At 38.8% G+C, this 17,013-nt stretch overlaps 1 protein-coding gene across 5 annotated transcripts in view; it reads right to left on the bottom strand.

Annotated features, from left to right (window-relative positions):
- MTA3 (metastasis associated 1 family member 3) overlaps nt 1-17,013 on the bottom strand; it is a 217,128-nt gene that overhangs the window by 58,301 nt on the left and 141,814 nt on the right. For all 5 annotated transcript variants that reach the window (XR_001296256.2, XM_005686589.3, XM_013967589.2 and 2 more), the window contains exons 7-8: nt 10,240-10,342; nt 7,460-7,559 (exon numbers count right to left, since the gene is read on the bottom strand). Coding sequence is in view for 4 of the 5 variants with exons in the window: in XM_005686589.3 (XP_005686646.2) it covers nt 7,460-7,559; nt 10,240-10,342 (203 nt within the window). In the remaining variant the exon portion in view is untranslated. The remainder of the gene's footprint in view (nt 1-7,459; nt 7,560-10,239; nt 10,343-17,013) is intronic.

The raw sequence follows: 17,013 nt of genomic DNA, 5'->3' as shown, positions 1-17,013 counted from the left end.
GAGATGGTGATGGACAGGGAGGCCGGGCGTGCTGCGATTCATGGGGTCGCAAAGAGTCGGACACGACTGAGCGACTGAACTGAACTGAACTAAGGTCGTTTTATATAATCTTAAAATTCTTACTTGCATTAGATCATCAGACAAAAAGAAAACGTGTTTAACGTAGTAAAGTACTGCCTTAATGCTATACTTAGAAGGAAGGGAAATTTCATGCTTTGTCTCACTGCAGTGGCAATCCATTGGTTCAAATTCTAATTTTAGTCTCGGATACATGGATACTCAGAAGTACTCGTAAGTTTTAGCAAAATGAGTTTTAAAAATTATACGAATTCTCATTTAATCAATTTTATGTTCATTGTGAAGACTAGATTTTTTAATGTAAGTTGATGCCTAAAATGTTCACTAGATTTATATATTGTACTGAGTACAATTTCTTTAAATGATGTAATGACTGTGCTTTCCAAACTGATCTCAATTCCCAGTACCCTCAAAGCCCTAAATGAAGTGTCTGATGTGAACAGGAATCACAAACAAATAGTGAAGTGCATGGTCAACAGCTGGCATTTTAATGGAGTATCTGAGGGATAAAACTATTGTTGCTTAAATAAACTTTCTCCTATCAGAAAAATAAGTTATTTTTTCTAAGTTTTTCTTGATGGGAAAATTTTTTTTTGTAAAAAGCATAGCTTGTTTTAAGTGGAAGATCTTTATAAGTGATCTCCTTGCAACAATTATGTTAAAATGGTTAAATGTATGGTTAAATCATAGCCTAATGATCACGTTCAAACTTGATAATCTACTACAATGACAGTAAATATGGCATGAAAAAAACCCTTTCAGTCAATAATGCTATAAAATCAGAAGAAACTAAATGAGACTCAACAAAGATGGGGAGAAGGCAATGCATCACTGGCATCATCAGCTCAACAATAGCAACTAATATTTACTGAGCTCTTATAATGTGCCAGACACTGTTCTAAATGATCTACAAATATTATCCTGTTTAACCCTCAAGTTGATGCCACGAGGTAAGTCAGAGACAGGCTTTTCTGGAGGCTGAAGGACACTGAGGCATCGCCTGCTTTCTCTTCTAGTGAAGACGGGGCTACAAGAGCCAGATGAGCTCAGTATTTGTGAATATTACCTTAAATGAAGATGCAGAAACTGCTGAACACAATCACTTCTGGAAGCTCAAAAAGCTCAAAAAGACTTGTGACATAGCAATAAACGAGTTGCTTCCACCCAATCTGGACAGTTAATGACACGGTGAGCTCTATGCCCCTCAAGCTCTATACCCAGGGGCCCGGGCCCAGCCCCAAGGTATACTCTGGCAAGCCAACGCAGCTCCATCAACTTCTACATGATTGGATACATATATCAGCAAATAATAGGGGCATTGTCTGCATACCCTCTTCTTGTCAATCTATAACCTCAGGGCAGAAAGAGGAAGCTCAGACATAGTGAGGTTAAACAACTTGCACATGGCTATATGGACCAAAAGCTATAGGTCTAGAGGGAAAAAAAAAACAATGAATAAAAAAAGCACATTCATTTGTACACTCATGTTCATAGCAGCATTATTCACAATAGTCAAAAGGTAGAAGCAACTCAAGTTCCTACTAACAGATGAATGGATAAACAAAATGTAATATATACACACAATGGATTGTTATTCAGCCTTAAAAGGCAGGAAATGCTGACAGATACTACAACATGGATGGATTCTCTTGAAGACTGTTACGCTGAGCAAGCCACCAAAGGGCAAACGTACGGTTCCACTTACATCAGATACCTAGAGTAATCAAATTCAAAGAGATATAAAGTAGAATGGTGACTGCCAACGCCTGGGGACTGTTTGAAGGATCTGGGTTTTTACCCTAACTGCAATGAAAAGACACTAAAGTAAATAAAGACACTATCTTATATAAGATAAGGGGCAGCAAAATCAAATTTGCATTTTTAAAAGATCAGAAATAATACAGAAATTAGAGATGCTCCAACATGTGATTTTCTCCGTACTAAGTCAACCCTTTCTCAGAACCAGACTTTAGCATCAGGAAACCTAAGTTTCTAGGTTTATGTACGTTATTTAACCATTATCTCTAATACAGTCCATTCTAAAAGATTTCTGCTGCTGCTAAGTCGCTTCAGTGTCCGACTCTGTGCGACCCCCTGGATGGCAGCCCACCAGGCTCCCCCGTCCCTGGGATTCTCCAGGCAAGAATACTAAGGCCCCCTAAAACTGAAAAAGCTTTGAGTCCTACTCTCTCACCTGTTCTGGCACTCAGAGTCCAGACAAAGGAGAAACCCAGGTACTTCTGCAAATACCTGTTCTCAGAGACAGAGGCTCTACTCCAGCAATGGCTGCCTAATAATGCACGTGGCACTTGGCCCTCCCAGCCACAAGCAGAAAGTAGCAGTCTAGAACGTCCACCAGCTATTACTTAACTAACCACTTCTTAGTTTACTTTGTTTCAAGGAATTTTGCATCCACAATGCAGGAGGAAAGGAGAGTGAATGCAGGGATTGTTGTAAACTGGTTTTTTTCTTTCTCTGCATATTATACTAAATATATTTAACATTTTAGTGAAACGAAGGTGAAATCTATGAGGCCTCTGTGACGTCAATGTTTTAACAAATATAAATCTTATTATATATGGCTTAGACTAGTAGGGTTTGAAATTCACAACCCAGCTATGTTTGTAACAGGTCTCAAAATGAGGAAGTTAGATCCAACAGTCCTGCAGGCAGCACAATTACCTGCTCCCAAAATATTACTGGTGATTTGATAAACCGGCATACACTGCCCTGGATAAGCAGATGTGTCCCCTGAAAGCTAACTGTAGTCCTCAGAGGACAAGTCACAGAGAAAACACCTGAACAGGGTGCCTAGGGCGCAGCAGCTCCACAACCCTGCCCTGCTCTGTGCTCTCCAGATCCATGGTCTGGTCACCAGACAGAGAAAGGTACCAACCTGTGGCTCTGTGAACAATGAAAGCAAAAGGAGAACCCAACTCTTCAAAATTCAACTAAATGATGAAGCCATTTTCATTTAACGGCACAGAACAACTTAGCAACCCTTTCGCACATTATTCTTGGAAACAATCTGCAAAACTCTTATTATCAACATAATATTAATTTTAAACCACTGCCATTCATTTTTACAGAAATGCCTTAAGATCTCGTATTTTAGCATCAAAGTAGTAGGCCCAGATACCACTGGGCAAACAGGATTAAAGGTGAAGGCATGACCTTTGAAATAACAAGAGGCAGTAACTTCTCCCTGCTTTCAAGACTTCTAAAAGATGTCAATTTCATGCAACTGAAAGTAATACAATCTCAACACAAGAACATACAGAAAGTCCAAGTGAAGTTGAAGCTAGACCAGGTAGAGCAGGAAACCAAGAAGCATTTCAGTGCTGCCTGATCTGAGACAGACAACGACGATATTTAAACTCAAGCTACTTTAACAAGAACAAAGCAGACGAAGCAATCTGACAGAGAGAACTCCTCAGAAGGGGTCAAGATCCAAGTCCTGTCTCTGAAACCAGCTGTACAAACAAGCTGTTACAAACACAATTTCCTAAGCCTCTAAGCATACTGATGCGTAAAAAATTTACAATATAACACATAATTTAAGATAATAATGTAATTAAAAAGTGACTCCAAAGTGCTAAATACTAAACAAAATAAAAAGAGAAGAGATGATAACAACTGGAGGGTAGGAAAGTACCTACCTTGATGACACATAATAAGCAAGTATTAAAAAAAAAAAACCATACACATACCATATATTTAAACTAATTAAGATATAAAGATTGTATTCCCTTTAAAATGTTTCTTTTTACAATGACCTTCAACTGAACAAAAACAAATACCGAATCCTGAAGACTGCCCTCTTCTAAAAGAAATTCATACGCTGTCCCACCAGTTACCAGCAGTGGGAAGCAGAGAGTCGCCGCAGCTGGGAGCCAAGAGCCCACACACCTGCTCTTCACCTGTCCGAGTGAACTTAAGGCAAATCCCAGCCCCAGCTGTATTTTATCACAAGAGCTCTGTCCCATCTCAGGAACTGGCTTTGTATTCTCACTCCTTGATGTAGAGGGAATTTGCTGGATTACAACAGGGATAGCACCCCCTCCCCCTTAATAATCTGGGAACCATTATCTTATAAGAACACTGTCAAATCACAAGAGACTACATAGGTAACAGTTTCTCTATACAAGGCAAAATCATGCAACATTAGAAAAAAAATTTGCAGATTCTTATATGAAACTGTTATGTTATAGTGTTAGGAAAAACACAAGGTAGAAGGGAGGCACAGTATAAAACACTCTTTTTAAATGACTTCAACTCTATGTTAAATACAAAGTCATGCGGAACTTATTATCAGGTATCAACATTTATTATAATATGGCGCTTTCACAGGGACAAATAGGTCAATGAAACAAGAGATGAGATTAAGAATCCTAAGCATTTTTAGGATCATGAAATAAGATAGAGGCATTACAAAATTCTGAGGCAACAACAAATTCAATAAAAGATGCTGGAATAAGTAATTTTCCATATGGAGAAAAAAAATGAGACTGCTACCTCACCTCATTCATAAAAATATAAACTCCAAATGTATTTGTCTTATATACGAAAAAAACCTTCAAAACTATTAGAAAAAAACAGAATAATAATATAAGTGAAGAATGGACAAAGGATACATTAATCTAAAATACAAAAAGAAAAAAATCTGAAGAGTCATTATGAAAACATGCTAAGCCTCATTAAGTACTCAGGGAAATATAAATTAAAATAAAATAGCATGAGATTCGGAGAAGGCAATGGCAACCCACTCCAGCACTCTTGCCTGGAAAATCCCATGGATGGAGGAGCCTGGTAGGCTGTAGTCCATGGGGTCACGAAGAGTCAGACACTTACTGAGCGACTTCCCTTTCACTTTTCACTTTCATGCATTGGAGAAGGAAATGGCAGCCCACTCCAGTGTTCTTGCCTGAAGAGTCCGAGGGATGGTGGAGCCTGGTGGGCTGCCATCTGTGGGGTCGCCCAGAGTCGGACACAACTGAAGCGACTCAGCAGCAGCAGCAGCATGAGATTAGTAAAAAATTTTAGTCTGAACATACCAAGTGTCCTGGCGTTGAAGACAATGTAAGGAAATGGAGGTAGAAAGAAGTATAGTCATTTACTGTTTAAAGGATTACAAATTTCTAGTATGGTGTATAGAATAATTTTGATTGTGGTCAAACTCAAAATGAGCACTACCCTATGAATCACTATGAATAATTATTCTGATTTTAATTACAGCCTAGAAAGCTGGCACACATGCTCAGAAAGAACATGTGTTAGAATTCCCAATGCAGCATCATGGGTAACAGCAAAGAGAAAATGCTTCTCAAGCACTCCAGATGTTCAGTGATTGGTAAAAGAATAAATATATAATATGGAGTAGTATTCTGTGAAAGTATACTGCAAGTATTACCAACCAGTAAAAGTGAGTGATGGAGGTAACATGGCGCCGTCTCATCAATAAACACATAGCAAAATGTAACAAAGTAAATGTAAACACATGTAAGACAATGTTTATATTGTTTTTGGAAACATCAATACATAGCACAACTAGAAAAACAGGACTAGATACACAGTACACTTGATACAGCAGCTGCCTCTTCTCAGGAGGCAGTGATGATCAGGGTCAGAGGTACAGAGAGAGGATGGGGAATAAGATGAGGGAGAGAGTGTTAGAGATTTCATCAATAATATAGTGCTAGAATGACTCAGGAAAAGACCCTGACGCTGGGAAGGACTGAGGGCAGGAGGAGCAGGGGACGGCAAAGGATGAGATGATTGGATGGCATCACTGACTCGATGCACATGAGTTTGAGCAAGCTCCAGGAGTTGGTGATGGACAGGGAGGCCTGGTGTGCTGCAGTCCTGGGGTTGCAAAGAGTCGGACACGACTGAGCGACTGAACTGACTGATAGTGGTAGAAAAATCGTTTACTCCAAAGATCTAAATTAAATACTAACATCTGCTTTAGGTGGCATTGCATGGTATTTTATTATTATTTTATCCTCTGTACTATTCTGTAATTTGCTAGTATATTGTTTACAATGAACAGAAAGTGGCTGAAAGGAAACATAACAAAATGATAAGAATATTCTACTTTGGGTAAAGAGGACAAAACTTTTTTTTTTGTTGTTTGCTGCTGTACTTTATTTTTGAATTTTTTCAGAATTGGGGAAAATTTTATGTGTACAGATAGTGATTAGGTTCCATGCAGTTCTGATTTATATAAACTCACACATATACTTTTGCATCTAAAGGTGCTAAGCAACCAAAATACAAGCCTATCTTGAAACACCTAAATTTTCATAAAAAATTAATGTAGAAACAAGATAACAAAACTCTGTTCTATAAACAATATTCTAGTCTTTGAGAAAGGATAAAGAAGAAAAAGGTTCCTTAAAGACTATAGACTATTAATGTTTACACCTCTAATTGTACAAAAACATAAGAAAGCTTTGTAAGAAACAAATTTGTCGCACACTCTAGTACAAGTTTTTATATTATCATGATATTTTGTGTAAAACATTTGAAATTGGAGTATAGCGAGAAAGTAATAAAACCTGTAACTGTACTCCATCAGAAAACAAAATGCTAACTTCTATTTTCTGTAATGAATATCAAACAACTTAACCTTGTCAAACCTCAGTTTTCCCATTTGTACTAATAACATGAGTATCATACCATGCCTATCTCAGGGGGAGTGGAAACCGAAGTTCAACAGGCAAAAATATGCAGGTCTGCTGTGTTGGAGGGTGCAGAGCAAGAAGCAAGTGCCAAGCTCTAGCCATAGCAGGCATCAGTGGTATAATTAAACTGAATGTGGAAAGCCTCATTTGATCACCAAGGGAAGAAAGGAAATAGTCTTAAAAAATAGCAACCATAATATAATGAAAACAGAACTTTTTGTTAATGAACAGACCAAAAAAATTAATAAACTTTAAATACTGATACTAAATAATGACACAACAAAAGGATTCCTATAGCAATGGTTTCAAGAAATGGTCACTTGCACTTAAAAAATTGTAAAGTACTACATGTGAGCTACAACCATTTATGTACACAGACACAATACATCAAAAAAGCACAAAAGTCGAGACAGGTGGATTAGAACATTGAACTGTTTTCTCCAAAATGTTTTGGTTTTTTTTTTAATCATTTTGTACCCACTCAGTGAATAGTCATTCTTGCTTGTCTCAGTTCACAAACAGAAGGGGGTGACTTAGAAATGAGACAGCCCAGTTAAGTGACCAACCAAGCCAAATCAACCTAACAGCAGGGCTTAGAGCCGGGAAGTTCTCAGGTCTACAACATTGCTATACCAGCTTTTAAATTAAACAAACAGCAGAAGAAATAATAAGCCCCAAATTTCAAAACAGCATCTTACCAGAGTGATGTCTCGAGAAGCTGCAGCTGCACTCATATGCAAACTAGGCTGCCTTACGGAACTGCTACAATCAAGGGCTCGAGCAAATGTCCCAACAGCACTGGATAAACCATAACAACAAAGAGGAAAGGTTAAGGCACTGTTGTTCTTTTATCTTGGAAAAAAAAAAAAATCTGGGTAGTAAATGAACAATTGTAATAGCCAAACAAGTTCTTTGATGTTTAAGAATCAAATATCAGATTACAAAGTATCTTCTTTACAATTTAAGAAATGACAAGCCAATTCACTATACATTATAGGTCATTATAATTAAATTAAGCTTGTGTGGCATTAACAAGGGAAAGATCTATAGTGAAATTTCATGTAGTTAACAATTTGGTATACAACTGTGTTTCAAAAATGAGAAATATATTAGATGCAGAATTTGACTATTACTGTAAAGCAAGTTGTGACCACCTTTTTAGCCCAAATGGTGAAATTCCAGTAATGTTTTTCCCTTGAAATGAGATATTATCAACTATAGCAACTTATTACAACTGTAGTTACATCTTCCTTTGGGGAATATGAAACAGATTTCCATTTAAGGAAAGAAAAACAATTATCACAGTACTGATTTAAATTTAATGATTTAGAAGGCGTTCCCATATATAGAGAACTCTAACTTCAAGAAATAAAACATAAAGAGAAGATTTCCTGCTTGTTGTCTATGCTTTAACGTGTTAGCTGAGGAAGATTCTTTTTTAAGGTTTTAATTAAAATATAAAACATGCAAAAAGTACACATTGTACCACCCTTTTGTTACCACAAAGTCAATGCATCCATGTCACCAGCATGCAGGTCGAGACCCGGATCCTGACAGCACTCAAAGGGACTCTTTGTGTTCCTTCCCAGTCACTACGGTTCCCCAAGGGGAGCAAGCATCCCAGATTCTAACACCCAAGATGAGTTTTGCTCAACAGAGAACTTGAACAGAATCACGCACTGTGCACTCTTCATAACCAGCTTCTTTTGTTCAAAACCATGTTTGTGGGTTCACCCGTGCTGCCGGCTGTAGCTGTGTTCATTCATCTTCCTTGCTGTGGAGCATTACTTGGCATGGTGTCCCACCCCAACCCTACTGTTGATGAATAGTACAGATAGCACAGCTGAACAGTACAGCTACTACAGATAGTACCACTGCTGCCATCTGTATACGTATCTTTCGGCACACAGATGCATGCATTTCTGCTGGGTATATATTTAGGACGGAAACTTCAGGGATGTGTGTGTTAGGTGAGTTTTCCAAAGCAGCTATACCAACTTGCGCTACAACCAATAGGATATGTGGGTACTGGTTGCCCCACCTCTTTACCAATGCTTGGCACTGGAATGTGCAGTGGTCCTTAACTGGGTCTTAATTTGTACTTAGATTTTTTTTTTTTTTAAGCAAAACTTGAAAAAGATACTGGGAGTATCTCCTTGGTGCCTCTCATGCTGGCTTCAAGAAAAAAGAAATCATGGCCCTTGGCAATCAGGAAAAGGAAAGAACAATAAATCTGAAACTGCAAAGCCTACTAAATAAACCAAACTCTAGGTAACCTGTCTGGAGACTCCAGCGACTCCACCAATGATTCAGTCCCTAATCTTCAGTCTCGTCTGTTTCACTGACTGGCTCCTCCCCAGCAATGTACACTAACCAAGGCTCTTCACCTAATCAGTTAGTGGCCAGGCACGTGGGCTCTGGAGTCTGAATGCCTAGCCACCAGTAACAGTGCCTAACTTCCATGGTGACCAACACTGTCAACAGTACAAAGGATGGCTAAGGGCTTCTGTCCTTGGCATTATGACAGTCAACAAAAAATTAGAGAATATAATGGAGATGATTAGAATCATGTCCAGATCTACCTCATTCTAATATTTTGCCATGTTTGAAGCAATAAGTGTATACTGTACAGTACAGGGAAATACAGCCATCACTCTGTAATAACTTTAGATGGAATATAATCCATAAAAATACTGAAACACTGTGTTTTACACTTGAAACTAATATACTATTGTAAATCAAATATATTTCAATAAAATAAATCAAAAACTAAGCTAAAAAGATAATATTTTGTCATATCTGGTTCATTCTTTAAGGAAATAAATACTATAATTTTGTTAGAGCCCCCTATACATTCCGAGAACTCGTACATGCATACATAATATGCACGTGCATACATAAGCCCATTAATGAAATAATACGCCAGTGTTTGCATATTGTAAACTTTTCTTTTTTTAAAGTCTTTATTGAATTTGTTACGATATTGCTTCTAATTTTTTGGTGACAGACATGTGGGATCTTAACTCCCCAGCTAGGGTTTTAACCCACACCTTACTCACACGTGGCTGCAATCAGAGGGTCACATTATTATTTACACCTGAAAAGTCCCTCATGCGCTTAAAGGAGATCATTACTTTAATCAAAGATACGGGATTTCAGCTGTTGAATTTCTTCTTTATAATTTTTCGTAGTGTTGAAATTTTTACAATGGGCATTTATTTTCTTATTAAAAATCTATTTTCATTTTTAAAACAAAAACTAATGCCAATAAATCAATATTATCAAAATAAATAAATCATAGTATTTAGGAAGTAATGTGATACATGTTAGGCTTTCTTACATAGAAGAATACAACCAATGAAAAAAAGCAGAACACAAAAGAAAGGAAAACTCGTAAATTTTCTATGAATTCTTTTATATTACACATATGTGAGTGTCTGTGTGTATGTGTATCTTGACTAAACAGTGCCATACTCACCGGGCTACAACTAAAAATTGGTCAATCTGTCGGTCTGTAAGTGGGCTATTGGGGTCCCAAACTTTCACTTCCAATTTTGACTGTTCTCTCTCATCTGATTCTCCTGTCCAAGAACAAAGAAAACGGAGTCTTATTATTCTAAGGCACATACACCGTCACATACGACTGATGACTGTGGTCACCACGACGCTAAAACTGTAAGGTAAATGTTCATGGTCTGTGTACATCTCTTCAGATAGCAGATGTAGAACACTCTGTAAAGAGAATGTTGATAACACAACCAAACTAACCATGTGATGTCTTCACTTAGTCTTTCCTGAGTATTCGTATGTGTGAGACTCCAAGCCTTGCTAAGGGAGACAGAGACAGAAAAGAAAGCTCTCTTGCAAGACATTCAAACAACGGTAAAACTTACTCATAAAGAACTATGATACAAACGAATAGGAATAGGTGTCACAGAGACATACACACACGACTGCAAGATTCTGAAGAGGAGAGAAATCATTTCAGGCTAGCTAGGGAATGATGTCATGCGGGAGGAGGCATTCCTGCTAAAAACCTGAAGGGCGTGGATGCACAGGCAGGGGGAGAGAACTGAAAGTAAATGAGAATGGGAACAAAGTCGTGGGGTTTTAAGATGTGGTAGGAAAGTAGCAAACTTTGTCAGGAATGCGTGTATCAAAGGGAACGAGGGGAGAGAGCTTTAAGAAGCAGGTTATAAAAATACTACTGAAGATGCTGCACAGGTTTTCTGGATAGATGTCTGTTTGGAAGTAATACGAAGCCCTTGCCTTCTTAGCAGCAGAGTGTCAAAACGAGAGCCAAATTTCACATCTCACACTTAGCAACGGAGTGATTTCCTCTACAGATACGTGATACAGACAGAGAGACAAGGTATTGACAGTGACAATAAAGAGCCCAGAGAGAAATTTAGGGACATCAGTGACAGACTGGTATCGCGGGAAGGGTTCCAGTCTTGAGAATTACATAGACGGGGTTGGCACTAACAAAAAGAAGGAACAATCAAGAGACTGAGGAAAAGACTGAGGCTAATACAAGATGCTTTCTTTCAGGAACATGTCACAGGGAGATAGAACCATCACGCAAGATTTCATGTCAGGACAAAGGATAGTAATGGACTTGGCAAACAACTGGATTCTAATTTACAGCTATGAATTTCCTATCAGGCTAGGGGCTGGTCTGGGCTTTGTTTTGGTTTTGATTACGGCATCTTACTATCAAGCAGAATGACAGACTATGAGGCTGAACATCCCCTGGTGACTGATGAATGCAGGCTATGGGCTTATAATGGGTTCCTTCCTGGGCCAGGAGGAAGCAGGAGCTGACATTCAGAAGGAGAAAGGGGGACAGCAGAATCTCCACCCACCCATCTGCAGTCTCCTAACTACAGTCACTGCTCTCAGCTGCAGGGTGTGGGGGCGGGCCTGTCCATCTCGCTCCCTTTTCAAAGGCAGATAGGTAACCAAAAAGTAAATTGCCACCACCAACACAAGAAGCACAAAGAGACCAGGGTGAATACTAGTCCAGAGACATATAAGGTATTTAAAAGGATTTTGGTTTTCATTATTTTTTCTTACAACACATGCTAAGCCACAACATTTAACTGATTCATTTTAAAAAACCAGTTACAAACCCAAAAGTCTGTAAACATGAAACTTTTGAAAGAAAAATAAAGCAATTTTACTTCCTTGTATCTTCAATAAACACATTATTAAGTAAGATGAACAGTAACAGTAAAATATATATATATTAAATCTACATTTGTAATCTATATTTTCAAATAATATAAAATGAAATGAAGATGATATTCAATATGAAGCCCCTTCTATTATATATTCCAGGATGTAAGGCTAATAAAACTGATATTGACTTTTCAAATTCAAGTTAGTTAAATTGATAAACTTCAATCCTATCCATACATTTTGTAGCATACAGAATAAAGAGAATTCAGTTTAAGAATTCTAAATAAATTTGCTATAAACAATAATAAAACACTCTTGAGTGTCTTTCTACTAATAACTGAAACATATAATACCATGGGATGGGAACAAAAATAACAAGAACAACAAAAATACAGCATGTTCTATTTAAAGTCACTCTAGAGAATTCCCCATTTTGGATTCACCACATAATACATTTATATCAGTTTAATCCCTTTTCACAAGGGAAAATCTTTTAAGAAGCTCTAGAATCTGTATAACCAAATACTCAACAAAGCTAACAGCAAGCTGGAGAAAGGTCTTGGGGAACGTACTATGAGCCTGAGACTGAACCAACATGAATTCTATGCTCTGGCCATGTCCATTCGAGTCACTGCAAGAATCTCACTTTCCTCCTCCGTTTATGATAATCTGGGCAATTCCAATCTGCTCCGGTCCCACATTCACCCGTGAAGATCTCTCTAATCTGTGAATTCCCACAAACTGTATTTGCCAACTAATTACATGATTACATACAGCATCCTATCTTTTGCTTCATATGTTCCTCTTCATAATTTTGAAAAAATATAGATTCAGCAATGATTTTAAATGTTTGCTCTAACCCATCAACTACAGTTTAAAATTTCTAGAAAGTAATGACAAACTACTTCTTAAAAATGCCCCCGAAGAGCACAAAATGTTCTTCAAAGACTGGAAGAACTAAGGCTGTATGAAGATGGCATCTTACACATCCTTTGGCGGACAATTAGAGATATTCTTTGTTCTAAATATAATTCATTTTCTCTACAACAACCATCAGAATATATTACATTCAATTCAGAAACACAGATGCCATTTATCACCATTTTTATTAACGCTATAAAAGTTCTGGGCACTGTTTTAAGTTATTCATCAAAGGAATAAGTTACTAGAAACAAATACTATGTGATATAACGTCTATGTGGAATCTTAAAAGCCAAACTCATAAATACAGAGTAGAATGGTGGTGATAGGGGCTGGAACCAGGGCAGAGGGGAGAAGGGAGATTTTGCTTCAGGAGACACCCTTACAACAGTACGTAATGCGCGGCATAGTGAGTACAGACAGTAATACTTTTATTATCAACATAAACTTCAAAGTTGCTAGGAGCCTAGATCTTTCTTCAGTTCAATAGTTCAGTCATGTCCAACTCTTTGCGACCCCATGAATTGAAGCACGTCAGGCCTCCCTGTCCATCACCAACTCCGGGAGTTCACTTAGACTCACGTCCACCGAGTCGGTGATGCCATCCAGCCATCTCATCCTCTGTTGTCCACTTCCCCTCCTGCCCTCAATCCCTCTCAGATCTTTGATACCACCACAAAAAGAAGTAATAATTATATAACATGATAGATAGCTAATGCTTTGGTGGTAATCAAACTGCACCATATAAATGTAATCATATGAAAACATTGAACATACAGTTACATGACAATTATATCTTAATAAAAATAGGTTTTAAAAATAAATTATAAGAAAAGTGGGAAAAAATGAATATATAAAACTGAATGTCATTCCAAAGAGAATGAAAACAAAAATGTGAAAAAATAAAATTAGATAAGTAAATCACATATATTATGGCAAAAAAATATAAAACAGTAAGAAAGAAAATTGAAAGTGGTGTTAGTGGTAAAGAATCTATCTGCCAGTGCAGGAGACATTAGAGACATGGGTTCAAACCGTAGGGTCCAGGAGACCGCCTGGAGAAAGGAATGGCCCACTCCAGTATTGTTGTCTGGAGGATCCCATGGACAGGGGAGCCTAGTGGCTACAGTCCCTGGGCTCTCAAAAAGTTGGACATGACAGAAGCAACTTAGCACTCAGTGCTCATGTTTATATAAAGAAATTACAAGACCTTCAGAAAATATAAGATGACAAGTACAGAAGATTTAAAAACCCTCAGTTCAGTTCAGTTCAGGTGCTCAATCGTATCTGCCTCTTAGCGACCCCGTGGACTCTAGCACACCAGACTTCCCTGTCCATCACCAACACTCAGAATTTGTTCAAACTCATGTCCATCAAGTTAGTGATACTACCCAACCATCTTATCCTCTGTCCTCCCCTTCTCCTCCTACTTTCAATCTTTCCCAGCATCAGGGTCTTTTCCAAGGAGTCAATTCTTCACATCAGGTGACCAAAGTATCGGAGTTTCAGCCTCAGCATCAGTCCTTCCAATGAACATACAGCACTGATTTCCTTTAGGATGGACTGGTTGGATCTCCTTGCAGTCCAAGGGACTCTCGAAGAGTCTTCTCCAACACCACAGCTCAAAAGCATCAAATCTTCAGCACTCAGGTTTCTTTATAGTCCAACTCTCACATCCATACATGACTACTGGAAAAACCACGGCCTTGACTAGACAGACCTTTGTTGGCAAAGCAATGTCTCTGCTTTTTAATATGCTGTCTAGGTTGGTCATAGCTTTTCCTCTAAGGAGCAAGTGTCTTTTAATTTCATGGCTGCAGTCACCACGTGCAGTGATTTTGGAGCCCCCCAAAATAAAGTCTCTCACTGTTTCCCCATCTATTTGCCATGAAGTGATGGGACCGGATGTCATGATCTTAGTTTTCTGAATGTTGAGCTTTAAGCCAGCTTTTCCACTCCTCCTCTTTCATCAAGAGGCTCTTTAGTTCTTCTTCACTCTCTGCCATAAGGGTGGTGTCATCTGCATATCTGAAGTTACTGATATTTCTCCCAGCAATCGTGAGTCCAGCTTGTGCCTCATTCAGCCTACCATCTTGCAGGATGTACTCTGCATATAAGTTAAATAAGCAGGTTGACAATATACAGCCTTGACGGACTCCTTTCCTGATTGGAACCACTCTATTGTTCCATGTCTGGTTCTAACTGTTGGTTCTTGACCTGCATACAGATTTCTCAGGAGGCAGGTAAGATGGTCTGATATTCCCATCTCTTTCAGAATTTTCCACAGTTTATTGTGATCCACACAGTCAAAGGCTTTGGCATAGTCAATAAAGCAGAAATAGATGTTTTTTCTGGAACTCTCTTGCTTTTTCAATGATCCAGTGGATGTTGGCAATTTGATCTCTGGTTCCTCTGCCTTTTCTAAGTCCAGCTTGAACATCTGGAAGTTCCCGGTTCACGTATTGCTGAAGCCGGGTTTGGAGAATTTTGAGCATTACTTTACTAACATGTGAGATGAGTGCAATTATGCAGTAGTTTGAGCATTCTTTGGCATTGCCTTTCTTTGGGATTGGAATGAAAACTGACCTTTTCCAGTCCTGTGGCCACTGCTGAGTTTTCCAAATTTGCTAGCATGCTGAGTGCAACACTTTCACAGCATCATCTTTAGGATCTGAAACAGCACAAATGGAATTCTATTGCCTCCAATAGCTTTGTTTGTAGTAATGCTTCCTAATACCCATTTGACTTTGCATTCCAGGATGTCTGGCTCTAGCCCAGTGATCACATCATTGAGGTTATCTGGGTCATGAAGATCTTTATGGTATACTTCTTCTGTATATTCTTGCCACCTCTTCTTAATATCTTCTGCTTCTGTTAGGTCCATACCATTTCTGTCCTTTATCGAGCCCATCTTTGCATGAAATGTTCCCTTGGTATCTCTAATTTTCTTGAAGAAATCTCTAGTCTTTCCCATTCTGTTGTTTTCCTCTATTTCTTTGCACTGATCACTGAGGAAGGCTTTCTTATCTCTCCTTGCTATTCTTTGGAACTCTGCTTTTCTCCTTTGCCTTTTGCTTCTCTTCTTTTCTCAGGTATTTGTAAGGCCTCCTCAAAAAACCATTTCACCTTTTTGCATTTCTTTTTCTTGGGGATGGTCTTGAGCACTGCCTCGTACATAATATCATGAACCTCTGTCCATAGTTCTTCAGGCACTCTATCAGATCTAATCCCTTGAATTTGTCACTTCCACTGTATAATGCTAAGAGATTTGATTTAGGTCATACATGAATGGTCTAGTGGTTTTCCATACTTCCTTCAATTTGAGTTTGAATTTGGCAATAAGGAGTTCATGATCTGAGCCACAGTCAGCTGCTGATCTTGTTTTTTGTTGACTGTATAGAGCTTTTCCATCTTTGGCTGCAAAGAATATAATCAATCTGATTTCGGTATTGAACCTCTGGTGATGTCCATGTGTAGAGTCTTCTCCTGTGTTGTTGGAAGAGGGTATTTGCTATGACCAGTGCGTTCTCGCCACGTGACAAGATGGTGGAGTAGAAGGATGTGCACTCATCTCCTGCAAGACTCCAAAATTACAACTCGCTGCTGAACAACTGTCAACAGGAAAATGCTGGATCCCACCAAAAAAAGATACCGCACGTCCAAGGGCAAAGGAGAAGCCCCAATAAAATGGTAGGAAGGGTGAAAGCACGTTTAGAATCAAACCCCTTACCTGCCAGAGACAATTGGAGGTTCAAACAAAACCTTGTGAGCACCAGGACCCAGAGACCCCACAGAGACTGAGCCAGAACTGTCTTTGAGTGTCTCCTGTGGAGGTATGGGTCAGCAGTGGCCTGCTGCAGGGACAGGGGCTTTGGCCGCAGGAGACCTGGTCACATGGCCCGTGGCATAAGCCCTCTTGGAGAAGGTCACCATTAACCCCACCATAGTGCTGCTGAGAGAAGACAACCCAAAAACTGCAGAACAATTATACCAAAGAGAACTCTTGAACTGTTAAGAAAGTTCTGCTGCTGCTGAGTCACTTCAGTCACGTCTGACTCTGTGTGACCCCATAGATGGCAGCTCACCAGGCTCCCCCGTCCCTGGGATTCTCCAGGCAAGAACACTGAAGTGGGTTGCCATTTCCTTCTCC

The sequence above is a fragment of the Capra hircus genome, chromosome 11 (assembly GCF_001704415.2).
Source record: "Capra hircus breed San Clemente chromosome 11, ASM170441v1, whole genome shotgun sequence".
Taxonomy (NCBI): Eukaryota; Metazoa; Chordata; class Mammalia; order Artiodactyla; family Bovidae; genus Capra; species Capra hircus.
Note: the sequence above shows the minus strand (reverse complement) of the source record. Positions and strands in the feature narration are given on the sequence as shown.